Below are 27,579 nucleotides of genomic sequence, written 5' to 3' on the forward strand. Positions count from 1 at the left end.
GCAGCTACATGTAAAAGAATGAAATTAGAACACTCCCTAACACCATACACAAAAATAAGCTCAAAATGTATTAAAGACCTAAATGTAAGGCCAGACACTATCAAACCCCTAGAGCAAAACATAGGCAGAACACTCTATGACATAAATCACAGCAAGATCCTTTTTGACCCACCTCCTAGAGAAGTGGAAAGAAAAACAAAAGTAAACAAATGGAACCTAATGAAACTTAAAAGCTTTTGCACAGCAAAGGAAACCATATACGAGACGAAAAGACAACCCTCAGAACGGGAGAAAATATTTGCAAATGAAGCAACTGACAAAGGATTAATCTCCAAAATTTACAAGCAGCTCATGCAGCTTAATATGAGCTGTAGCGAGGTAAGTGTCTGTCGACAGACGAGTGGATGAAGAAGATGTGGCGCATACATTCAGTGGAATATCACTCAGCCATATAAGAAACGAAATGGAGTTATCTGTAGTGAGGTGGATGGACCTAGAGTCTGTCATACAGGGTGAGGTAAGTCAGAAAGAGAAAGACAAATACCGTATGCTAACACATATATATGGAATCTAAGAAAAAAAATGTCATGAAGAACCTAGGGGCAGGATGGGAATAAAGGCACAGACCTACTAGAGAATGGACTTGAGGATATGGGGAGGGGGAAGGGTAAGCTGGGACAAAGTGAGAGAGTGGCATGGACATATATACACTACCAAATATAAAATAGATAGCTAGTGGGAAGCGGCCACATAGCACAGGGAGATCAGCTCGGTGCTTTGTGACCACCTAGAGGGGTGGGAGGGAGGGAGATGCAAGAGGGAGGAGATATGGGGATATATGTATATGTATGGCTGATTCACTTTGTTATAAAGCAGAAACTAACACACCATTGTAAAGCAATTATACTCCAATAAAGATGTTAAAGAAAAAAGTGGGGGGGGGGGCGGTAGGCAGGGCTGTGTCCCTTCTGAAGGCTCTAGGGGAGAATTTGTTCCTTCCCTTTCCAGTCTCTAGAGGCCGCCTGCATTCCTTGGCTCAGGCCTCTTCCTCTTTCTTCAAAGCCAGCAGCATTGCATCTCCTCTCCTCTCTGACATCCGCTTCCATCCTTGCATTTTTTTTTAATTGAGATAAAATTCACATAACATAAAGTTCACCGAAGTGTATAAGTCAGTGGCTTTTATTATATTCACAATGTTTTGCAGTCACCACCATCTAATTTCAGGACATTTTCATCACCCCAAAAAGAAACCCCATACCCATTAAGTAATCACTTCCCATCCCCTCTTTTCCCCAGCCCAAATATCATGAATAATGTTGTTTGAACATTTGTTGTACACGTTTTTGTGTGAAAACTTGCCTTCAGTTATTTTGGCTGTATACCAGGGGATGGAATTAATTGCTGGATCACATGGTAACTCTACGTTTAAGTTTTCGAGGAACTGCCAAACTGTTTTCCGCAGTGACTGTGCCATTTTACATCCCCGCCAGCAAGGTATGAGGGTTCTGATCTCTCTATATACTTGCCAACACTTGTGAGTTTCCTTTTTTTTTTTTTTTTTTCCTTTTATAGCACCCTAGTGGGTTCAGAATGATATCCCAGGTGATCTAAAAAAAATTTTTTTTGGCTTAAAACATATGTGGAAGTTTTTTGTTTTTTTTTTTTGCGGTACGCTGGCCACTCACTGTTGTGGCCTCCCGCTATTGTGGCCTCTCTCGCGTTGCGGAGCACAGGCTCCGGACGCGCAGGCTCAGCGGCCATGGCCCACGGGCCCACGGGCCCAGCCGCTCCGCGGCATGTGGGATCTTCCCAGACCGGGGCACAAACCCGTGTCCCCTGCATCTGCAGGCGGACTCTCAATCACTGTGCCACCAGGGAAGCCCCTATGTGGAAGTTTTATGTTCAGTCCACTTCCCTTTTTTGCTTTCTGTTCTCAGTATTTACCAATTAATACAAATAGTTGGCATTCATTCGATATCTGCCATGTGCTGGGAGCTGTGTTGAACTCTTTCTTCACTTGTATTATTTCATTTACAGAGTGTAGATGCCCTTGATTTTACCAGCAATCCAGATTCCTATGCATAGACAACCCAGAAGGTAATTATAAGGGTGAGGCAGAGAGTAGGAATATCGCTTTAAGGAAGCTTGAAATAGGAAGAAACAAATTTATGAAGCCATGTACATTTGGCAATAATGATGCTTATTACAGAAGGAAATTCTGTTCGCAGAAGGATTCACCCCAGGGTTCCTTTAAATAGCAAGCTCCCCTGATTCATTAAACAAAGTTCAATGTACTAAATCTGAAGAATGGATAACTCTTTTCAGAAGGTTATCTGTTACGTGAAATGAGGCATACCTAACTACTTATTTGCTCATTAGGCCTTTTCCCTAAGTCCTATTCAGCATAGGCAAATGAGAGTATTGCTCAACAAGACTCCTGAGATAAAAATATCCACTGGGTTTGGTAATTACAAAGTCACTGATCATCTTTAAAAGAGCGGTTTCTGCATGAAGCAGGGATAGGGCAGAGAAATGCAGCATTGAAGGCAGTACCAACGATGGCTTCGTTTTGGGGTGAAGAAAGGTTGGGGGTTGAGAAATCAAGGGGAAGAGTGGAAGTAAAGGTAAATGATTCTTTTCAAAAAGGTTGAATGAGACAGGAAGGAGAGTGGAGACGATGTAAGGTCAAGAGAGATATTTTTTTTTTCTTCAGGTAGAAAGAGAACCAACCATCTTTTTGTAGACTCAGAATAGAACTGTATGAGGAGATGTTGAAGATAAACAGTAGAGAAGGTATAATTAATTGATGGTGGCAGGTGCATGATAGTGAGCTAATGGGTCAAGGACACAGATGGAATAGTTAGCTTTGGGGAGGGGGCTCTTCTCTACAGCCACTTGAGGCACGGAGGCAAAGGTGGCACCCAGTAGAGTCTTTACTCTTGAGATCTAAAACATATGGGCTTTCCAAAGCTCTTCAAGTCGAGGCTGTTGAATTCTCTCATACCCAAGTGCTTCCTTTCCAGCAGTGCCGGTGTTGCCAATTCCTAAATATTTGAAAGCTTTCGTGTTATAAATTGGGTTGCTTCTTGGCTTTCTCACTCTAAGTGCTTAGGTTTCCACATTGCCTAAGTCCTTGTTCCTGTATCTTATTTATTTCAGCATTTGTGTGTGTGTGTGTGTGTGTGTGTGTGTGCGCGCGCTTGGGGGTCTATAACTTAAAAGAAAAAAAAAATCTCTGTTTTCACACATTACAGAGTTTAAGGAGGTTGCAGACTTAAATGCTTGTTCCAGTTTTTCCATCTCCTCGTCAACACTTGTTCTTTCCTTTCCTGTCTTTCTCTGTCTCTATTATGGTCATTCTAGTGGGTGTGAAGTGGTATCTCACTGTGTTTTTTTTTTTTTTTTTAACATCTTTATTGGAGTATAATTGCTTTACAGTGGTGTGTTAGTTTCTGCCTTATAACAAAGTAAATCAGCTATACATATACATATATCCTCATATCTCCTCCCTCTTGCGTCTCCCTCCCACCCTCCCTATCCCACCCCTCTAGGTGGTCACAAAGCACTGAGCTGATCTCCCTGTGCTATGTGGCTGCTTCCAGCTAGCTATCTATTTTACATTTGGTAGTGTATATATGTCCATACCACTCTCTCACTTTGTCCCAGCTTACACTTCCCCACCCATGTCCTCAAGTCCATTCTCTACGTCTGCGTCTTTATTCCTGTCCTGCTCCTAGGTTCTTCAGAACGCTTTTTTTTTTTTTAGATTCCATATATATGTGTTAGCATACGGTATTTGTTTTTCTCTTTCTGACTTACTTCACTCTGTATGACAGACTCTAGGTCCAGCCACCTCACTACAAATAACTCAATTTCGTTTCTTTTTATGGCTAATATTCCATTGTATATATGTGCCACATCTTCTTTATCTGTTCATCGGTCGATGGACACTTAGGTTGCTTCCATGTCGTGGCTACTGTAAATAGAGCTGCAGTGAACATTGTGGTACATGTCTCTTTTAATTATGGTTTTCTCAGGATATATGCCCAATGGTGGGATTCCTGGGTCATATGGTAGTTCTATTTTTAGTTTTTTAAGAAACCTCCATACTGTTCTCCATAGTGGCTGTATCAATTTACATTCCCACCAACAGTGCAAGAGGGTTCCCTTTTCTCCACACCCTCTCCAGCATTTATTGTTTGTAGGTTTTTTGATGATGGCCATTCTGACTGGTGTGAAGTGATACCTCACTGTAGTTTTTTGTTTGTTTGTTTGTGGTACACGTGCCTCTCACTGCTGTGGCCTCTCCCATTGCGGAGCACAGGCTCCGGACGTGCAAGCTTAGCGGCCATGGCTCACGGGCCTAGCTGCTCCGCGGCATGTGGGATCTTCCCGGACCGGGGCACGAACCTGTGTCCCCTGCATCGGCAGGCGGACTCTCAACCACTGCGCCACCAGGGAAGCCCCTCATTGTAGTTTTGATTTCCATTTCTCTGATGATTATCTCACTGTGGTTTTGGTTTGTATTTCCCTAATGACTAATGATGTCGAGAGTCTTTTCATGTGCGTTTTGGCCATTTGTACATCTTCTTTGGAGAAATGTCTACTGGGTCATTTGCCCTTTTTTAAATATAAATGTTCTTTTAATATTTCATAACCAAAACATTTTCAAATTGTGCATTAGCAGATACTCTCTTTCCCTGTGGTGGCAGTAATGAGGAAGGCCTTTTAATCAAGCTGCTATGGAAATAGGTTAAAGCTCAAAGATCCCTTGGAAGCCAGGTAGTTTTAAATTGCCGACAATATTGGCTCAGAGTAAATACGATGGAGAGATTTATTTGAGTGAGGAGTAAAGGAAGTTATATTATTAAGAACCTTTAAGCATAAACCTAAACAAAAAAATTGCCTTAGAAAAGGTATTTTTTTAGATACATGGGTTTCCCTAATGTACTTATTTTTTCATTCACCAAATTCTTTTACCCCTTGAACTGGGAGTAGGATGTTAAGATATTTAAATAAATTTTTGTGTGGCTGATGTTGTCTGACTCCTTTCCTTTCTTTCTTATCTTGCCTTAACTTTCCCATTATATCACCTGTGCATCAAGCAACGTAAAGATAACTATACTGTCCGATTTACCGGTAGATGTTAACTGACTGTTTTCTGTGTTCCAGGGACCATGCTCTACTGTTTCATTTCTTGTATTATAAAATTGACTGGGTAGTTGTGATTTACTCCATTAGTATTTTTTTTTCAGAAATATTTATACTGATGACTACATAAAGATCTGACCGATGAAGAAAGACTGTTCTTGACAGATGGGTCCTAGGACTTATTTGCTAGCCTGGTTTTTCTTTGCACTTTCTTATCAGTTACTCTGAATATTTTTGTTCATGTCATTGTAGCCACTTCCTGAGAAGTTTGTGGTGAAAGGCGTTGTGGATCGTTTTTCAGAAGAGTTTGTGGAGACCAGAAGAAAAGCTTTGGATAAGTTCCTGAAAAGAATTACAGATCATCCTGTCCTTTCTTTCAATGAACACTTTAATGTTTTCCTTACTGCTAAGGTAAGCAGAATTTTTCATGTTCCTCTCCCAGGTTAGCATTCTTTGGGCTCTTTCTTAAAAGCTGTTTTGATCTCTCGCAAGCCACCCCTGTAGTGGGTGTCACAGAATTGCTCTGGGTTTGTTTTTTTTTGTTTTTGTTTCTGGTGCTCATCGGCCCTGGCACGGTTACCATGTTAGAATTTAGGAGAAATATCCCCCTGCAGCAGTCAAGGAAGTTACAATAGTTTCACTTACCAAAAGCAGGGATAAGTGTTTCCCTACACACTTAACTGGCGATATTACTGGGTGAGGCCGTTCTGACCAACGGTGGGCACGAAAGGGAAAGTGTTTATTGAGTGTTTGGTAAGGACATATTTCACAGGAGCCCTGTGAGTATTTGCTTATAGTCTCATTTCACAGGCAAGGAAACTAAAGTTCAGGGCGTGTGTACTAGTTCAGCTGGCATCACTAGGATGTGAAGTAGGGTCATTGTGGCTCCTGAGGCCACAGTTTGCACAGACTGCCCGACCAAGAGTAGTTCGGCATTACTTGCCCACGGCCAAGTTCCTAGCCAGTGGGCATTTCCCAGGCACTTGCTAGGGAAATAGTTGGGGCCTACACAGCTGCCAGATTCTATGTATTCAAACTCAAGCTGGCGCCTCCGACTTTTCTGTGAACTTCCCTGTTGGCAGAACTGACCGGCAGCCTGAGGCGCTCGACTCTGATTGTCTGCAGATATGGGAGCTCGTGGTCAGACCCTTGTGCCAGCTTCCCTCCAGCCCCATCTGTTTAGTTTCATGTGTCCTATTCTCACATTCAGGCCATAGGTAATTCATTCCATGTTGGCAAGGGTATTAAGGCCCAGGTACTTTTCAGTTTTCTTTTTCAAAATGGCAAAATGGAGAAATATTTACAGACAACACCAGTTGCCGTAAAGACGTTGGAGGGGACGTAAGAGCCACCTGGCAAAGTCCTCCAGTGTTGTGGGTTTTCTTTTTTACTTTTTCCTGGACCTCAGTTGGCACTTAGCCTCCTTGATGACATTCCTGTTCCTCTTCTTTTTTTTCCTGGAAACCTTTCCCACACAGGTCAAACTTGTGTTCTTTTTAAAAATAAGTATTTCCTGGTGAACTGCTTCTCGGACTTAGTTCTTCCAGTGACTACACAAAGTAAAATCCACTCTCTTCTCCAAAAGTGCAGCTCACTGTTTCACCCAGATTAGTGGTTCGTTGTCCAGGCAGGCCCTCAAGTTTCGTCATTTTTATTGAATAAAGAGACAAAGGAGGAGAAAGCTTGGACCCCCGGTCATTAGGAATTTGTGTAAAGAATAAGTAGGAAAGGTGGTTTTTTCTTTTCTTTTTTTTTTTTTGGGTATATGTGGTGTTCATCTGTGGACCAAGCAATATGAACTGATTTTATTTTTAATTTGCTCAATTTTGTTACTGAAGTATAACGTACATAGAGAAAAATATACAAATCACAGCTCAATAAATGATCACAAAATGAACATACCTTTATAATCACTATCCAATCAAGACAGGAAATCCCCAGCACACTGGAAGCCTCTCTCATCTCTGCTCCCAATCACTACCACCCCCCTCCTCCCCAGGGTAAACAGTATCCTGATTTCTATCATCAGAGATAACTGATTTTTTTTTTTTAAGCCCTCCAAAGTCTTAATCAAAATCTAACTTGACATGAGTGAGTACGGGGGAGTTGGCTTGTTTAAAAACAACAGCCTCCTGCCTTAGTTCAGTTTTATTTGCTGAAGCAAATGCACTAAATAACCTCATCTTTTCTTTTTAATTGTGGGAAAATACACATGACATAAAATTTACCATCTTAACCATTTTACAGTGTACAGTTGGGAAATGTTAAGTATATTCACCCTGTCGTACATCTAATCTCCAGAACTTTTTCATCCTGCAAAACTGAAACTTTGTACCCATTAAACAATAACTCCCCATCTCACCCACCCCGCACCCCCGTCTTTTCTCTTAAAACGCTTTGAATAACTTGGTCCTTTCCTTAGATAGGCCACTGACATGCTCTGCCATAGTGAACGCAGAAGCTCTCCTCTTCCTTGTGATGACATGATCTCACCACAAATTAGAAGGGCCCTTAAGAAGAAACCACTGACGCTGGGGGAGGTGGAGGATGCTTAGTATCAGCTGTGTTCAAATCAGTGTTTTCATCGTTGGCAGAATGGGTGCAGCGGTCAGATAGGTACGACTAAATAACTGCGCTCAACACGTTAATGAACTTGGTTAACTGGGGATTCTTTGTAAAGTGCTACTTGAAGTAGAGTTTATGCAGTCCAGTGAGTCCATTTGGATCGAACCCTGATCCAAAAAAACATTGTGGAGCAATTCCTAGAACTCCAGGGCTTCAGTTACGGTCTTGTGAAAGCCTGGTGCCTACAGGGATGCTTTTATCTAGAGTGTATGAGGTTAGAAGGGGAGATAAGATCCTTATTTTATTAAAAATGTTTTTCTTTGGCTGTGGCATGCAGGGTCTTAGCTCCCCAACCAGGGATTCAACCCTCGCGCCCTGCAGTGGAATCGCGGCGTCCTAACCACTGGACCTCCAGGGAATTCCCCGAGATGGGATCTTTAGAACATTGTCTCAGGCAGGTGGCATAGAAAGGAAGGACAGAGATGGAGGAGGGAGCTTACAGGAGGTTGCTGCCGTTTTTAAGATCGGTGAGCTTCGCATGTATTTCACATGCTGACGGATTAGAAGTTGAAATTATAGACAGGAGAGAAGGGATGGTTGAGAGGGCAAGGGCCTTGGCTGGTGGGGGAAGTGTGGACAGGAGAGGGCAGAATCAAGAGCAGAAGTGAAGGCCTTGGCTGCATGGAGGAGGAGGACGTGAAATCAGGAGGGATCTACATTTCAGGCACTTTTGGAGACCTGAGCGTGGGATGGTGTGTCACGTGGGAAGGGGCTGTCAGAGAGCTGTGTTAACCTCTGCTCTATCCCTGCATGAGGCGAGGTCACCAGAAAGCAGTGGCCTTGTGCCGTGTTCCCTTCTCTCCCTGTAGACCTGTCCCTCTAGGACTGAGAATTATCATTCTGTTAGTATCGAGGGTAGACATAAGGAACAGACACCTGCATCTTCTGTAAAACCACTTTTGAAGGCACCATTAAGGTAAGTGACATAGAACAATGGGAAGATACTGAAGATTCCCCTTAGAGTTTAATGATAGGAAGAAATTTATTTTACCTGGCAGACTAATATGCTTTTTAGGTTTCAGTTCAGTGGAGTATGCAGCTGAACGTATTTCCCATTAATGCCTCAACCAAGAAATCCAGGGTAAAATGTTTTGTCATTTGCAGCATCTATCCTTGGCCTGGGTTTTGTAGCACCACCTTTCCTGTCACTGTCTCCTGCTTCCCACCCTCCACTTCCCTTATATGGCTTTGGTTAGGATATAAATAAATGAATGGAATGAATCTCAGCTCTTGAATTTTGCTCCTAAAGACAATTTAGGATATTTTGTATAGGACAAAGGGACACTTTTTTTAAAACTTGTATTTAAACAGTTGTGTTTAAAGGAAGGTGTGCTGGGTGAGTGAACCTGATTGGAAAGGTAGGAGTCCAGCTCTGTATAAAGAGACCTGGGCGTAAAGGTGCAGGAGTATGAGCGTGGTGGCTGTGATGGCTGTGATGGCAAGGAGAGGAGACGTGTGTGTATGTGTGTGTGTGTGTGTGTGTGTGTGTGTGTGTGTGTGGTGAGCGCCTTAACCTAACTCACCTCCTTATTTTCTGAGTCTTCCATTTCCAAAAGGAAGCTGCCTAAAGGAGTTGGCTTACTGAGTCCTGGCCATGTGAGCAGTCGAGCCCTTTGAGTTTGTTTGTTCATATGTCATCCTTAGGACCTGAATGCCCATAAGAAGCAAGGGATGGCGTTGCTGACTCGAGTGGGTGAGTCGGTCAAGCATGTCACTGGCGGCTACAAGCTGAGGAGTCGGCCTCTCGAGTTTGCAGCCATAGGCGAGTACTTAGACACATTTGCGCTCAAGCTGGGAACCATTGATCGAATAGCCCAGCGGATCATCAAGGAGGAAATAGGTGAGCTCGCTGTTGAGTTCTTGATCAGGCCCAGGGGCCACGTTTGCAGAAATGGCATTCATTGCGCCAAGCAGAATCAAAATGCAGAAATGCTGGAGCAGCAGAACCAGGCCACATTTTGCTTATAAAAGTAATAAATAAATACAAGAAGCGGGGGAGGTAGTTGTGACCAGAGTATAATTTTGCACCCCGTCCCTTGCCCTGCATTTCATCCTTGTGTTTGCTTTCCCCATAGCAAACAACCACTCTGAGCCTCTAGGCTTTTCTACTTTTCTCTCGCTCAACTTCCCTTCATCCATAGCAATGATCATTTAAGAAATAAACTTAAGTATCTTTTCTGGCAGAAAGATGTTTCAAAATGAAAGCAGTGTTTGCCAAAGTTACTATCCTAATGAGCCTTCAGGCTTGAAATTGACTCACCTGCCTACCCTTGCTTCATTTCAAACCCACTCTTCCTGACCCAGGGAGTTAAGAGGCCTTTGTTCTTGCCACCACTTCCTCCCCACCCTTCTCATGGCCACTTGCTTTTTTGTGTCCCAGAATGTTGGGGCCCTTTGTTTTCTTACACGTATGTAGGCCAAATAGACCTGAACAGTGTTAATGATCATGCTGGCATGTGATGTGAAACACATAGAGAAGGATTCTCCGGTAGGTGCCATCCATTGGTTACTAAAAAATGGCAACAACATTTTGTTGTAATGGCAAGAATCCTGGTGACAAATGATAGGCCAGGTTTTTTTGTGGGGGAAATCAAACAACATTTTTCCTTGTTCCCTGTGCTTTAATTCTCCTTTACCTGCTGTTGGTATCCTGTAGGGCCTGCAGGTTTTAGAAATGGCTTTAGGTACCATCTACACCTAAAGATCATGTGGGGTAAATTCTGATGGGACCAAGGTGTTGGGGTGACCCCTGAATGAGAGAGTTGAGTCTGCTTAGGTAAGACCACATTTCTTGTATCAACTGTTTCCTAAAATTCCATTATTTTTCCATTGTGACTGATTTTTTTTTTAATTTTTAAAAACACCCCCCTAAACCTATATGAAACTCTACCTCCATTGCCTGTTAAAATATGGCTTCACTGTAGGGGTAGGTGAGTAGGTTTCTAGGAAGATATTTGGTGGATGTAGCTCCCACCACTTTCCCCCAAAGGCATTGTGGTCCCCATTATCCAGAGGCATGACATTCCTATTATGAAGTAGAGTTGATTGATGTTATAGTATTAGCTGTAATATCAGCTTTTGGAGATTAAAAAAATTGGTTATAAACAGTGTTGTGTTTAAAGGAAAGCATACTCAGAGAGCTCTTGGCTGCATTGGTTATTGAGTCAGTAATACCAGTGATTGCTACCCAGCCGATCTTAATTGGTTTCTCTTCCCCCTTTAGAGTACCTTGTAGAGCTGAGAGAATATGGGCCTGTGTACTCCACATGGAGTGCGTTAGAGGGGGAGCTGGCTGAGCCCCTGGAGGGTGTGTCAGCCTGCATCGGCAACTGCTCTACAGCCTTGGAAGAGCTGACAGAGGACATGACAGAAGACTTTCTACCTGTGCTCAGGGAATATATTTTATACTCTGACTGCATGAAGGTAAGCTGACTCACTTCTTGTGCACTTAGGTACTTTCTTTGTTGTAGTCGTTAATCAAAAAGTAATTGATTATTGCCTATTTGCATGTGGTACAGATTTCCTTCTTCCTGGGTGGGCAGGATCAGACATGTGGACTGACCTCATGGACATGTAAAAAGAACACATGGTGAACCAAGTGTGTGAATTAAATGAAAGAAGAAAAGTTTGGAAGAGATTAGTGTTCTCTGAGAGTCTGAGAATAGCATCTGCTGATTAAGAACAGTATGTTGTGGAAAAAGAGCAATTGGATAATTAGAGCTCTTGGAGGTTAAAATATGATGGCTGAAATAAAATTGAAAAGTAAAGTTGGAAGATGAGGCTGAGGAAATCTTGGAAAGTAAAACAAATTTTAAAAGTAGTTGGAGGGCTTCCCTGGTGGCGCAGTGGTTGGGAGTCCACCTGCCGATGCGGGGGATGCGGGTTCGTGCCCCGGTCTGGGAGGATCCCTCATGCCGCAGGGCGGCTGGGCCCGTGAGCCATGGCCGCTGGGCCTGCGCATCCAGAGCCTGTGTTCCGCGGTGGGAGAGGCCACAACAGTGAGAGGCCCGGGTACTGCAAAAAAAAAAAAAAAAAAAAAAAAATAGCTGGAGAGAGGGCAGACAGCAGAAGCAAGAAGAAGAACTACAGTCCTGTAGCCTGTGGAATGAAAACCACATTCACAGAAAGACAGACAAAATGAAAAGGCAGAGGACTATGTACCAGATGAAGGAACAAGATAAAACCCCAAAACAACAAATGAAGTGGAGATAGGCAACCTTCCAGAAAAAGAATTTAGAATAACAAGAGTGAAGATGATCCAGGACCTCAGAAACAGAATGGAGGCAAAGATGGAGAAGATGCAAGAAATGTTTAACAAAGACCTAGAAGGATTAAAGAACAAACAAACAGAGATGAACAATAGAATAACTGAAATGAAAAATACACTAGAAGGGATCAATAGCAGAGTAACTGAGGTAGAAGAACGGATAAGTGACCTGGAAGACAGAATGGTGGAGTTCACTGCCATGGAACAGAATAAAGAAAAAAGAATGAAAAGAAACGAAGACAGCCTAAGAGACCTCTGGGACGACATTAAATGCACCACATTCACATTATAGGGCTCCCAGAAGAAGAGAGAGAGAAAGGACCCGAGAAAATATTTGAAGAGATTATAGTCGAAAACTTCCCTAACATGGGAAAGAAAATAGCCACCCAAGTCCAGAAACGCAGAGAGTCCCTGGCAGGGTAAACCCAGAGAGAAACATGCCAAGACACATAGTAATCAAATGGACAAAAATTAAAGACAAAGAAAAATTATTAAAAGCAACAAGGGAAAAACAACAAATATCGTACAAGGGAACTCCCATAAGGTTAACAGCTGATTTCTCAGCAGAAACTCTACAAGCCAGAAGGGAGTGGCACAATATATTTAGAGTGATGAAAGGGAAGAATCTACAACCAAGAATACTCTACCTGGCAAGGATCTCATTCAGATTTGACAGAGAAATCAAAGGCTTTATAGGCAAGCAAAAGCTAAGAGAATTCAGCACCACCAAACCGTCTCTACGACAGATGTTAAAGGAACTTCTCTAAGTGGGAAACACAAGAGAAGAAAAGGACCTACAAAAACAAACCCAAAACAATTTAGAAAATTGTAATAGGAACATACATGTCGATAATTACCTTAAACATGGATGGACTAAATGCTCCAACCAAAAGACACAGGCTTGCTGAATGGATACAAAAACAAGACCCACATATACGCTGTCTACAAGAGGCCCACTTCAGACCTAGGGACACATGCAGACTGAAAGTGAGGGGATGGAAAAAGATACTCCATGCAAATGGAAGTCAAAAGAAAGCTGAAGTAGCAGTACTCATATCAGATAAAATAGACTTTAAAATAAAGAATGTTACAAGAGACAAGGAAGGACACTACATAATGATCAAGGGATCAATCCAAGAAGAAGATATAACAATTATAAATATATATGCACCCAACATAGGAGCACCTCAATACATAAGGCAACTGCTAACAGCTCTAAAAGAGGAAATTGACAGTAACACAATAATAGTGGGGGACTTTAACACCTCACTTACACCAATGTACAGATCATCCAGACAGAAAATAAGGAAACACAAGCTTTAAATGACACAACAGACCAGATAGATTTAATTGATATTTATAGGACATTCCATCCGAAAACAGCAGATCACACTTTCTTCTCAAGTGCACACAGAACATTCACCAGGATAAATCACATCTTGGGTCACAAATCAAAACTCAGTAAATTTAAGAAAACTGAAATCATATCAAGCATCTTTTCTGACCACAGTGACCACAGTGCTGTGAAATAAATTACAGGGAGAAAAATGTAAAAAACACAAACACATGGAGGATAAACAATACGTTACTAAATAACCAAGAGATCACTGAAGAAATCAAAGAGGAAATCAAAAAATACCTAGAGACAAATGACCGTAAAAACACAACGATCCAAAACCTATGGGATGCAGCAAAAGCAGTTCTAAGAGGGAAGTTTATAGCAATACAGTCGTACCTCAAAAAGCAAGAAAAATCTCAAACAATCTAACCTTACACCTAAAGAAACTAGAGGAAGAAGAACAAACGAAACCCAAAGTTAGTAGAAGGAAAGAAATCATAAAGATCACAGCAGAAATAAATGAAATAGAAACAAAGAAAACAATACCAAAGATCAATAAAATTAACAGCTGGTTCTTTGAGAAGATAAACAAAATTGATAAACCTTTTAGCCAGACTCTTCAAGAAAAAGAGGGAGAGGACTCAGATCAAAAAAATTAGAAATGCAAAAGGAGAAGTTACAACAAACACTGCAGAAATACAAAGCATCATAAGAGACTACTACAGACAACTCTATGCCAATAAAACGGACAGCCTGGAAGAAATGGATACATTCTTAGAAAAATATAACCTTCCAAGACTGAACCAGGAAGAGATAGAAAATATGAACAGACCAATCACAAGCAATGAAATTGAAACTGTGATTAAAAATCTTCCAGCAAACAAAAGTCCAGGACCAGATGGCTTCACGGGTGAATTCTATCAAACATTTAGAGAGAGCTAACACCCGTCCTTCTCAAACTCTTCCAAAAAATTGCAGAGGAAGGAATACTCCCAAAGCCATCCTATGAGGCCACCATCACCCTGATACCAAAACCAGGCAAAGATACTGCAAAAAAAGAAAGTTACAGACTAATATCAGTGATGAATATAGATGCAAAAATCCTCGACAAAATACTAGCAAACAGAATCCAACAACACATTAAAAGGATCGTACACCATGATGAAGTGGGATTTATCCCAGGGATGCAAGGATTCTTCAATATACGCAAGTCAATCAATGTGATACACCATATTAACAAATTGAAGAATAAAAACCATATGATCATCTCAATAGATGCAGAAAAAGCTTTTGACAAAATTCAATACCCATTTATGATAAAACCTATCCAGAGGCTGGGCATAGAGGGAACCTACCTCAACATAATAAAGGCCATATATGACAAACCCACAGCCAACATCGTCCTCAATGGTGAAAAACTGAAAGCATTTCCACTAAGATCAGGAAAAAGACAAGGATGTCCACCCTCTCCACTTTTATTCAACATAGGTTTGGAAGTCCTAGCCACAGCAATCAGAGAAGGAAAAGAAATAAAAGGAATCCAAATTAGAAAAGAAGAAGTAAAACTGCCACTGTTTGCAGATGACATGGTTTTATACATAGATAATCCTAAAGATGCCACCAGAAAAGTACTAGAGCTAATCAATGAATTTGGTAAAGTTGCAGGACACAAAATTAATGCACAGAAATCTCTTGCATTCCTATACACTAACAACAGAAGATCAGAAAGAGAAATTAAGGAAACAATCCCATTCACCATTGTACCAAAAAGAATAAAATACCTAGGAATAAACCTACCTAAGGAGGTAAAAGACCTGTACTCAGAAAACTGTAAGACACTGATGAAAGAAATCAAAGATGACACAAATGGAGAGATACACCATGTTCTTGGAAGAATCAATATCGTGAAAATGACTATACTATCCAAAGCAATCTACAGATTCAGTGCCATCCCAATCAAATTACCAATGGCATTTTTTACAGAACTAGAACAAAAAATCTTAAAATTTGTATGGAGACACAAAAGACCCCAATTAGCCAATCCTGAGGGGAAAAAATGGAGCTGGAGGAATCAGACTCCCTGACTTCAGACTATACTACAAAGCTATAGTAATCAAGACAGTATGGTACTAGCACAAAAACAGAAATATAGATCAATGGAACAGGATAGAAAGCCCAGAGATAAACCCACGCAGCTGTGGTTGCCTAATCTATGGCAAAGGAGGCAAGGATATAAAATAGAGAAAAGATACCCTCTTCAATAAGCAGTGCTGGGAAAACTGGTCAGCTATATGTAAAAGAATGAAATTAGAACACTCCCTAATACCATACACAAAAGTAAACTCAAAATGGATTAAAGTCTTACCTAAATGTAAGACTGGACATTATAAAACTCTTAGAGGAAAACATAGGAAGAACACTCTTTGACATAAATCACAGCAAGGTCTTTTTTGACCCACCTCCTAGAGTAATGGAAATAAAAACAAAAATAAACAAATGGGACCTAATGAAGCTTAAAAGGTTTTGCACAGCAAAGGAAACTATAAACAAGATGAAAAGACAACCCTCAGAGTGGGAGAAAATATTTGCAAATGAATCAACAGACAAAGGATTAATCTCCAAAATATATAAACAGCTCATGCTGCTCAGTATCAAAAAAACAACGCAGTTCAAAAATGGAGAGAAGACCTAAATAGACATTTCTCCAAAGAAGACATACAGATGGCCAAGAGGCACGTGAAAAGCTGCTCAACACCACTAATTATTAGAGAAATGCAAATCAAAACCACAGTGAGGTGTCACCTCACACTGGTTAGAATGGGCATCATCAGAAAACATACAAACAGTGAATGCTGGAGAGGGTGTGGAGAAAAGGGAACCCTCTTGCACTGTTGGTGGGAATGTAAATTGATACAGCCACTATGGAGAACAGTATGGAGATTCCTTAAAAAACTAAAAATAGAATTACCATATGACCCAGCAATCCCACTACTGGGCATACACCCAGAGAAAAACCATAATTCAAAAAGACGCATGCATCCCAGTGTTAACTGCAGCACTATTTACAATAGCTAGGTCATGGAAGCACCCTTAATGCCCATCGACAGACGAATGGATAAAGAAGATGTGGTACATATATACAATGGAATTTTACTCAGCCATTGGGTCATTTGTAGAGATGTGGATGGACCTAGAGACTGTCATACAGAGTGAAGTAAGTCAGAAGGAGAAAAACAAATACTGTATATTAATGCATATATGTGGAATCTAGAAAAATAGTACAGATGAACCGGTTTGCAAGGCAGAGGTAGAGACACAGATGTAGAGAACAAACATATGGACAACCAGGTTTCCCTGGTGGTGCACTGGTTAAGAATCCGCCTGCCAATGCAGGGGACACGGGTTTGAGCCCTGGTCTGGGAAGATTCCACATGCTGTGGAGCAGCTAAGCCCGTGCACCACAACTACTGAACCTGTGCTCTAGAGCCCGTGAGCCACAACTACTGAGCCCGTGTGCCACAACTACTGAAGCCCACGTGCCTAGAGCCTGTGCTCCGCAACAAGAGAAGCCACCGCAATGAGAAGCCCACACACTGCAACGAAGAGTAGCCCCTGCTTGCTGCAACTAGAGAAAGTACATGTGTAGCAACAAAGACCCAAAGCAGCCAAAAATTAAAAAAATTAAATAAATTTATATTAAAAAAAATTGTATGGACACCATGGGGGGAAAGCGGGGGTGGGTGGTGGTGGTGGTGTGATGAACTGGGAGATCGGGATTGACATATATACACTACTATGTATAAAATAGATAACTAATAAGAACCTACTGTATAAAAAATAAAAGTAGTTGGAAAGTAGAACAAAAATGCAAAAATACTGAAAATGTGAAAGAATGATAAGAGACGTGGAGGGCTAATCTCAGAAGTTCAGCATCCAACTGATAGGAGTTCCTGATTGAGAGAACAGAGAAAACTGAGGGAAGGAAATTATGAAAGAAATAATACAAGAAAATCTCCCTAAGCTGAAGGCCGTTACAGGTTAATTACCCAGCAAAAGGAATGGACAGAGAACCAACGCAAAGCATATCATTGTAAAATTTTAGAACAAAAGTGGTAAGGATCAAATGCTTTAATGTCCACATTAGAAACTGCCCCAGTCTGCACTTAGACTGGTTGGAGAGCATAGCTTCTGGGGACTACTACGATTGTAGACAAGGCTCATCTTGTCTAACTTGCTCATTTTATAGATGAAGAAGCAGAGCCCCATGGGTAGATCTTTTCTCTGTTCCATGGCCCCAATTCTAATGAGCAGCCACCTTATATTTGTGTCTTTACTGTTGGCGAGAGAAACTGGATCAGTTCCTGCTTTTCAAAGCTGAGGCTCAAATTATCTCTCTCTAAGTATAATTGTGGCTGGGTACATTCTGTTCCCTTTGGAGGCAGAGAGAAAGCACCGAAAAAGGAGGGTCGTTATCAGGCCATGTGGAACAGATGAATAATGTTCAGGGAACAATGAGGACAGCTTGTACTGGAAAGATGGTTGAAGATGTGTATTCCAAAGTTGCTACGGAGCGAACAGTGCTTGAGAGAGAGGGGTACCAAAGTTACCCTCAGGCTCAAGACTCAAGTTAAGCACACTGTAGACATCTGCAGGTGAGCCCTTCTGTGGGCTCACATCCTATACACAATGTGTGTGTAAAATGTAATTATGATAGTAACGGGCGGAGAGAGAACACGTTAGAGTCTTTAGCAAAGTTCTGGCAGTGCCTTTTGAGTACTGGCATCACTATGACCAGGCCAAAAGTTGGAGAATCTTTATTTAAGAAGATTAGGGCAGGGCCCCATACTTCATATCCCACACTGCCTCCTTCACAGCAGGTAGTTGGCAGATATCGAAGTTGGCAGTGTGGTGCGATTGGAACATTTACAGATATGTAACTATTGTATGTCATGTATCTTTTTTTTTAACTTCTTATTTCATATTGGAGTAGAGTTGATTAACAGTGTTGTGATAGTTTCAGGTGTACAGCAAAGTGATTCAGTTATACATACACCTGTATCTATCCTTTTTCAAAGCATAGGGAACTCTGCTCATTGTTATGTACCTTGTTATTTTTAAGAGAGTTTTATCTGCAAGTCAAAGAGCATGCTTATCTCAGAGGTCTTGGTGATGACTAGTGAGGTGAGAGTCAGAAGAGTGGTTGATAAGGTAAAGGCCAGTGTGAGTGGGGCCAGTTGAGCAAGGGAGCAGGTGGCAGGTGGGGAGGTCAAAGAGATAAGTAAAAGCCAGGACATACGGTAATATCTTAAAGGCCATGGTTGGTAAGAGTCTGGATTTTGTTCTTAGGAATAAAAGAGAAGCCAGTTAGTTTCCTGCAGGGAAATGACAAGGTACAGTTTTTACTTTAAGAAGACAGCTAGTGCTGCAGTATGGAGAATGGGTTGTTGGGCGGGGGACGGGGAGAGGAGGTCCGGAGACCATTAGGAGACTGTTGCAGGGAGCCAGGTGGCAGATAACTGAGGTGGTGGAGCTTGGAGAAGTGGGTGGATTTGGTGTATATTTTGTATGAAGGGCCAACTAGACTTGCTGCTGTATTGATGTGAAGTGAGAAATGGAGGAATTGAGGATGACTCCTGGGTTTTTGGCTTCAGCAGCTGTGTTGATAGTGGTCCTGTTTAGTGAGATGAGGAAGTTTGGGGTGGAACAGATTGGGCAGTTGGGAATCAGGTTGTTTTGGCCATATTCAGTTAAGAAAATGCCTGTTAGTCATTAAAGTAGTGATGTCATGGCAGCTGGTTATGAGTTTAGAGTGGGAATAGAAATTTGGCAGTCATTTCTGTATAGATGGCGTTTAAATCTACGAGAGTCAGGGAGATTATCTGGTGAGGTGAGATCGAGGTAAATAGTCCAGGCCTGCTTCCTGAGGCATTGGCAATATTTAGTGGTCTAGCACCTAATTAGGGGGTGGAACAAGTAGGAAAGTAGCCTGAGAAGGAATGGTCAGTGTAGTAGGAGAAAAAGAGTAGAGGATGACCTTAGGGGAAACCAAGAGAAGTGTTTTTAGAAAGAGCATGATAAATGGTGGCCATCGGATTTAATAATATGGAAGTCATTGCTGATCGTGATTAGAGGTGTAAGCTGTGGATGCAGAAGTTTGGGTTTGAGGACAGTTTGAGTTGGAGATAAATACTTTGAGCAATGTTCCAGGATTGCTGTTTTCAAATGCTGGTTATTTAATTGCCGGATGGTTTCTTCAGCCTGCCCACCTTTTCTCCTCAGAGGCCACAAGGCGGAGCTAATGAGTCAAGTGACTAGTCAGTGCTTTAGGTTGCCCACTTCTGGTGCCTTTCAAAAACCAAAAAGATTTTCTGGAAGATTGATTTCGGGGAGAAAAGTCCTCCTTCCTAAACAAAAGTGATTATGGACTGAGGGCCTGATTTCTTGAAAATGTGAAGAATCAGGATGTAGAAATGTACATGATGATCGCAAATGTTTTTAAAAATTAGAAAAGTATAAAAATTAAAACTCTGAGATTCTGAGTTAGGGCAGACTGGATACATATTGGAACTTCCTCTTTTTCATGAAACCAAAACGACACTAGAATGACTTTTTTCTAAAGGTATGCTTCCGCGAAGACAAAGAGCAGCAGGAAGGGAAACAATCACAGTGCAGTGAGGAGCTGAAAGCAAATTGAGAGGTGACAGGGACTCAGGTGACTCAAAGCCACCTAAGCTGACGGTGGGGAAAGACTAAGAAGCCACCTGGTTTACACCGGGGACTCCTTCAAAATGGTCAAGAATTGGCAGCACCAAGTACCTTGGGACTGAGGTAAAGATGGAATGAAAGAGAAGGATTAGTCAGGGGTCTGTTTCAGAAGCAGTTAGGGCTTCCGATTCTGTCCTCCCTCCTCACACAGGGGCCACTATCGCTTTGCCACTCGGGCAGAGCTGGAGGGTGATAAAAAAAAAAAAATAGAGGGTCTCTGGACCGAGAGCCGCCAGGCACAGTTAAAGGTGGCGGCTAAGATCCTAAAATCTAAAGCAAAAGGTTACTGAGATTCGAGATTCTTAGTCGTCTTCCTCTGCTTGGCTCTCAGCCTTATACCTTCCCTGCAAGCATTAAAAGAGCCTTTTGGAAAAATCTAAACAGGTTTTGGGAGAAGAGACTAGAATATACTGATATTGAGAGGGATGGGGGAATCTTCAATGAAATGACCCAGCAGAGTCCCTGTAGAGAACTGTCAGCAAGACCTCGAAGTCACAGAGCTTTCAACCAGTTTTTTAGTGTCTCCCTCTTAGGTGAGTGTGCAGATAAGGGTCGCCAGATATTTAAGGGAAGGTTCTAATATGAGTATCAAGTAAATACAGAGAAGGAAAAACATAAAGCATCATTGAGGGAGAAGAAAACTTCCAGGAAAAAAAAAAATCAGTATCTTCAGAAAGAGAAGAGATGTCACAACCATAAAACAAGCATTTTTTAAAATCCAGAGAATAAACAAAGAGCTCATGGAAATGAAGATCATGATAGAAATGAAAAAACAAAATCAATAGAAGAGTTAGCAGAAAAAGTTAAGGAAATCACTTTAAAGTGAAACAGAAAGACAGATGGAGGATTGGAGAGAAAAAGAATATAAAAGTGAGAGGGCCAGACCAAAATATTTCAGGTATCCAACATCTGAAAAACAGAAGTGCCAGGAAGAGACACAGAGAAGTGGGGAGCATCAAAGGAGTCATTCAAGAGAAAAGACTAAAAGTAAAGACAAAACGTGTTACTGGTTGTGCCTGAAAGATGAGATTGTGGGTGCTTTTTCCCCCCTCCTCTACCTTTTTCTTTATTTTCCAAATTTTCTGTAACAAGTATTTTTTAAAACTAAGGCAAAATGTGTGGTTTTAGTATTACCAACATTGCCCTAGAAAATTTAACTCACAGGTTGTCTGTCATCAAAGAATGAATATGTAAAAAGAGCATGTTGAATGGGGCAACCTAAGTTCAGTCATTTAATCAGAAATTATGTCATCAGGACCAAGTTCAGACTAATTTTCCTCCCCATAGGAAAATGCTCTCCTAGAGGGGCACCCAAAGACAAGCCATAGGGCTATGTCGGGTGTCAGATTTCTTTTTAAATTATTATAAATTTTAAAAGTTGAAGTATATTTGACATATTAGTTTCACGTGTACAACATAATGATTCCACATTTGTATACATTGCAAAACAATCACCAGAATAACTTTATTTACCCTGTGACCTTACAGAGCTAGTACAGTGTTATTGACTATTCTCCAGGCTATACAGTACGTCCCCATGACTTATTGTATTTATTTTTATTTTTTAAATTTTATTTATTTTTGGCTGCATTGGGTCTTTGTTGCTGCGCATGGGCTTTCTCTAGTTGTGGCGAGCGGGGGCTACTCTTCGTTGCGGTGTGCGGGCTTCTCATTGCGGTGGCTTCTCTTGTTGCAGAGCATGGGCTCTAGTTGTGCGGGCTTCAGTAGTTGCAGCATGCGGGCTCAGTAGTTGTGGCACACAGGCCTTAGAGCGCGCAGGCTTCAGTAGTTGTGGCTCGCGGTCTCTAGAGCACAGGCTCAGTAGTTGTGGCGCACGGGCTTAGTGGCTCTGCAGCATGTGGGATTTTCCCAGACCAGGTAGGTATTGAACCCGTGTCACCTGCATTGGCAGGCGGATTCTTAACCGCTGTGCCACCAGGGAAGTCCACTTACTTATTTTATACCTGGAAGTTTGTACCTCTTGATACGCTTCACCCATTTTGTAACCCTCCTAACCCTTCTTCCCTCTGGCAACCACCGATCTTTTCTCTGTATCTGTGAGTCTGGGTTTTGTTTGGTTTTGGGTGTTTGATTTTTATTCTCATTTGAGCTTCTTTATTATGGAACCCTCATTATTCTACACAAATTCCTCCTGGGTCTTTTGGGCTGTCAGCCCTTGGCGCACCAGAATACAAGCCACTCTGTACTGTCAACCCTGCATCCTAATGTCCCTCTTACAGAAAGACTTGAAGCTTAAAAACCTTCCGGACCTGTGGAGGCTTTTTGGTAGCTGCTGACCATTTGCATTGGGGCTGTTTTTGGCTGCTCTCTCCTCCTCCTCCACGTTTGTGAGCCGACAGCCTCCTCAGGGGGAGGCATGAGCATGAGCTCTGGGGGTGGAGACTTTCCTGTTTCCTGGATGTTGGACTTTCCTATTGATACTGACCATTGTGGCACGTTCTTGGAGAAAATCCAGTGTAGATGTTGAGAGCCAAAACACAGAATGTATCTGTGATTGAACTTCCAAACACTTTTGTTTAATGGCTGTTATTAGTTTGTAAAGTAAACATTTTGGATGACAGGTGTTATGTTTCCATTGCTTAACTTTTTTATCATGGAAAAATTCAAACATATCCAAAAGTAGGGTGGAAGTATAACCGTCCCCCACGTACCCATCAGCCGGCTGCAACAGTCGCCCACTCACGGTCCATCTTGTTCTAGCTCTCCTACCCCTGCTCCCAGCCCCCGCCCCCTGGGTTATTTTAAAGCAAATCCCAGGCATCACATCACTTCATACAAAAATACATATCTCTGAAATGCAAACATTCTTTTAAAAAAGAAAAAGGACCACATTATTATCACACCTAAACAGATTTTTTCCCCTTAATATTTCCTCAGATTTCCAGTTAGTGTTCAATTTCCCCAGTTGTCTCAGACACTGTTTTTATAGTTTTTTCCCAAATTGGGATATAAATAAAATCCATACATTGCTTGAAATATTTTAGAAATCCCTCCCCCTCTGTTTTTCCTTGCAATTTATTTATTAAAGAAATAAGTCATTTTTTTCCTCTGCATTTGAAAAGAAGGGTAGTGAAGTTGCAGATTACTAGGATCATTTTGAAATTGTGATGAAATGCTCTACATTAAAAAATATATATAGCGTTTGAGAGAAATGTATTCCGTGTCTCTAATTAAAAGTCACCTCTCGGGCTTCCCTGGTGGCGCAGTGTTTGAGCATCCACCTGCCAATGCAGGGGACACGGGTTCGAGCCCTGGTCCGGGAAGATGCCACGTGCCGCGGAGCGGCTGGGCCCGTGCGCCACAACTGCTGAGCCTGTGCTCTAGAGCCCGTCTGCCACAACTAATGAAGCCCTCGGGCATAGAGCCCGTGCTCCGCAGCGGGAGAGGCCACCGCAATGAGAAGCCGGCGCACCACAACGAGGAGTAGCCCCCGCTCCCTGCAGCTGGGGAAAGCCCGCGTGCAGTAACGAAGACCCAACTCAGCCAAAAATAAATAAAAGAAAATAAATTTATTAAAAAAAAAAAAGTCACCTCTCATTGAGGTCCTCCCTGGCCACCCAGTGTACAATTCGTCATCTCCCAAACCCTCAGTGCTTTACATCCTCCTTTCCTATTTTATCTTTCCTCCTGGACACCTAGCACTGCCTTACATGCGCTATATTGTTACATTTTACTTGTGTGTTATCTGCCTCCCCTCTAGAATGTAAGCTCCAGGTGGGCAGGGGTTTTGTGTGTTTTGCTCTCTGCTGTATCCCCAGCACTTGGGTAAGTGAATGAAGGAAGGCTAAGGCAAGGCAGAAACAGGGTGAGGACGGCTGTGTAGGGCGGGGCAGGGGCATGCAGAGTGGAACGCAAGTATCTCCACGCCCCTCACCTTGTTGATTTCTGGTAGCCACTAGAATCAGAGATCCCTACAGATCTCTGTGAGAAGCTCAGATGACAAATGTCTTTTGCTTGTCACTCAGTGATAGAAGAGCCTCTCTGCAGATTCTGACACAGTATCTTGGCCCTTTCACTCCATCGTAGGCTCAGGCCCCCTCAACCAGAGTCTAGTCTGGCCAGGTTAATCTGCAGAATCTGTGCTGTTTCGGCTGGGAGGCCAGTCCCTGCAGACCATCGACCGTGGTGTTCAAAGGTGCTCCCAGCGAGGATGGTAGTCTCCACAGTTTATCTTGATTCAGAACAGGTTTCCCAGCCTTTAGCCTTTAGCCTGCTTCGATTGCAGGCAGGCTGGGAAACCACGCTCTGCCCTGGAACGCGGCAGGAGAAGCCTGAGTGAGTCACCACCGTGCTCTTAGCCAGCAGTGTGGCCTCAACCAGGTCCCTCCACGGTGCCTGAGTGTTCTTGCCTGTAGAATGGCGGTGGCATCCTTTCACTGCCGCAGGGTCGTTGTGAGCTTTTGTTGTTGTTGGGAGTTTTTTCCGCTGTCCACTGAGGCAGGGATGTTAGCCCAAATCCTCCAGTCAGGCTTCATGAGAAGGCAGTGTCTGGTTGCTCCAGGCGAGGCTGGGATTGCAGTGGCTGAGGAGACAGAGCCCTTACCTCTCCTCTGGGCCAAGGAAGGCACGGTCCCAGTAGTGGGAGGGGGTGTGTGTGGCTGAATCTTGGGGCCCCCTTGCCTGCTTTGGGGGTAGGGAGAGGAGATGCATTTAGCTGCGTGGAGCTGACAGGGCTCCTCTCACCATCCCTCCCTGCCTGGGGGCCTGGGCAACCTCTACAGAGAGACTTGGAGCAGAACTGGGGACAGGAGGCCCCAGGAACTTCTCTGCAGATGCTGACAAGTATCTTGGCCCTTTCACTCCATCGTAGGCTCAGGCCCCCTCAACCACAGGCTAGTGTGGCCAGGTTTATCGGCAGAATCTGCTGTTTTGGGTGGGAGGCTGGTCCCTGCAGACATTTACCACCTGAGCTTCTCCAGAGATCTATAGGGGTCTCTGATTCTAGTGGCTACCAGAAATCAACAAGGTGAGGGGCGTGGAGATACTTGCGTTCCACTCTGCATGCCCCTGCCCCGCCCTACACAGCCGTCCTCACCCTGTTTCTGCCTTGCCTTAACCTTCCTTCATTCACTTACCCAAGTGCTGGGGATACAGCGGAGAGCAAAACACACACAGCTGTGTTGTGTTCCAAGGTATTGTTTTAAGAGCATTTCTAGCTTTGGTTGTGAGGTTCTTGCCACACTGACAGGGGTGTGTCACTGGAACAACTCATCCTAGTTCCTGGAACCCTGTTCCTAGCCTGGATGTGCGCTTTTCCCAGTAAGATGTGAGGCGTCCTGTGAAGGGAGTCCATGGCATGGATTCTAGGTGCCCCTGCCCCTGGCCCCGAGGGAACCATATTTGTGTCTCCATGGAGAGCAGCTAGTGCTGATACCAGACCAGTAGATTTAGAATGCTTTCGGCTCCGTGAAATCCAGAAAGGACCCCTGTTTTTTTGTTCTGTTTTTTTTTATTGATTTGTTCTGTTCAGTATGGCAGCCCCTTGCCATAGGTGGCTATTTCAGTTAAATATTTATTTATTTAATTAATTTTATTTTTGGCTGTGTCGGGTCTTAGTTGTGGTGTGCGGGCTTCTCTCTAGTTGTGGCATGCAGGCTCCAGAGCATGCGGGCTCTGTAGTTGTGGCGCACAGGTTCCAGAGCACACGGGCTCGGTAGTTGCAGCACGCAGCCTCACTCATTGTGGCTCACGGGCTCAGCAGTTGTGGCGTGTGGGCTTAGTTGCCCCGCGGCCTGTGGGATCTTAGTTCCCCGACCGGGGATCGAACCCACATCCGCTGCATTGGAAGGCAGATTCTTAACCACTGGACCACCAGGGAAGTCCTGTTATTTCAGTTTAATCAAATTAGGTAAAAATTAATAAAAATTTAAATCCAGTTCCTCAGTCGCACCAGCCACATTTCAAGAGCTCAGTCGGCACGTGGGACGAGCAGCCGCTGTACTGGGTAGTGCAGATCATGGAACGTTTCCATCACAACACAGCGTTCTATGAACAGCACCATCAGTGTTCCTGCTCAGAGGTTGATGAGTGTGGGGAGGTAACTTCAGAGCGCCGAAGAGAGTGCTGAGTGACAGACAATGAAAAGGGAAGCTATTGCAAGTTTTACTTCATGTTCTTCTAGTGGTGAAACACTTCTCCAAGTAAATACTTACTTAGGGGAGGCTTGAGGTTCCCCATGCTGACGCCTTCCATTAGAAGCGTCAGAGCGTTGTCAGTGATTCAGTCACTCATCACCTTTTAGCACGTGCTAGGGACACAGGGTGTCCACTTCTTTAGCCAAGAAATGGCTCCTTCCTGCCCGGACTCCATGCTCTGCCAGAGAGCGTGAGATTCAAAGCTCTCATAGCAGTTTGTGTCTTCTGAGTTAGTGGCAAAGGAAGTTCTTATTACTCTTGGTTTGTCACTTGTGGTTCTACTAAAAGAAGAAAAAAGAAACCCTGGGATGAAACCGATACTTTTCTGTTCTACCTGGTGAGGTCTTAGCGGCAGAGCCAGGAGCAGATGAGGCGAGGGAGGCGCTCAGGGCACAGATTTAGGGAAACACACTCAGGTGCCAACCTTGAACTTGCACAGGGCCCAAGACTGAGTGTCTCCTTAAATTTTGCATCCTGGGTGCCTGGCTTGCCTCCGCCTCGTTCCACCCAGCCTGGCTCCCATCACCGCTCACTCTGGCGGGCTCGCCGCATGGTTGCAGGGCTTCTGGCCTCGTCCGTGGCTCTTTGAGCACAAGCAGCCTCCTACCGTGTCTGAACCTCTCCCTTAGCTGGAACCCCTCAAATACGAGCTGTATCTCTTTGCTCTTTGCATAACTGGCCCAGAGTGGAGGACAGATAAGTAGCTAATAATGATCAATGAGCAAATCAGTCCATCAGGGGTCAACTCAGTGAATTAAAGAGACAAGAACTCTCGTGACTTAGACTTTCTCATTAACGGTTCAGAGAACGTCCCGCCTTGTCACCTGCCAGGCTCCACGTCTTGGCACAGCTGAGTTCTCCTTGTGCACAGTTCTGAGTTCTCCCTGTGCGCGTGCCTGCTGGTGGGCACCGCTCCCCCTACCTCGCCCTTTCCCAGGCCTCTGTCGCTTTCAGCGTCAGGCTGAGTTACCGTGCTAGAAAGCTCCGTCTCTGAGCACAGTTCTCCCCTCTCTCCCTCCTCCACCCCTGCTGCCTCCAGAGCCTGTGTCATGCTGCAGCCAGACCGTCCTAGGAGCACTTGGCTGGCTGGGGCCATGATTCAAGGAGGAACGGGGTACAGAAGCAACAGCTGTGTTCACGCTGCCCTTTCTCCCTCCCACAGAGCGTGCTGAAGAAAAGGGACCAAGTGCAAGCCGAGTACGAAGCCAAACTGGAAGCTGTGGCTCTGAGGAAGGAAGAGCGGCCCAAGGTCAGGGGAACCCCCCGGGGCGGGCGGG

The 27,579-nt window shown here is 43.4% G+C and overlaps 1 protein-coding gene across 13 annotated transcripts in view; it reads left to right on the plus strand.

Moving 5' to 3' along the window:
• The window catches only part of SNX30 (sorting nexin family member 30), a 117,201-nt gene that overhangs the window by 63,358 nt on the left and 26,264 nt on the right, over positions 1–27,579 (plus strand). For all 13 annotated transcript variants that reach the window (XR_016393613.1, XR_002645281.2, XR_016393614.1 and 10 more), the window contains 4 exons: positions 5,404–5,562; positions 9,421–9,616; positions 11,000–11,199; positions 27,465–27,551. Coding sequence is in view for 7 of the 13 variants with exons in the window: in XM_089913603.1 (XP_089769729.1) it covers positions 5,404–5,562; positions 9,421–9,616; positions 11,000–11,199; positions 27,465–27,551 (642 nt within the window). In the remaining 6 variants the exon portion in view is untranslated. The remainder of the gene's footprint in view (positions 1–5,403; positions 5,563–9,420; positions 9,617–10,999; positions 11,200–27,464; positions 27,552–27,579) is intronic.

The sequence above is a fragment of the Delphinapterus leucas genome, chromosome 6 (assembly GCF_059928025.1).
Source record: "Delphinapterus leucas isolate spDelLeu-1000000601 "Yukka" chromosome 6, BTC_Dleu_Yukka2, whole genome shotgun sequence".
NCBI classification, from domain to species: domain Eukaryota; kingdom Metazoa; phylum Chordata; class Mammalia; order Artiodactyla; family Monodontidae; genus Delphinapterus; species Delphinapterus leucas.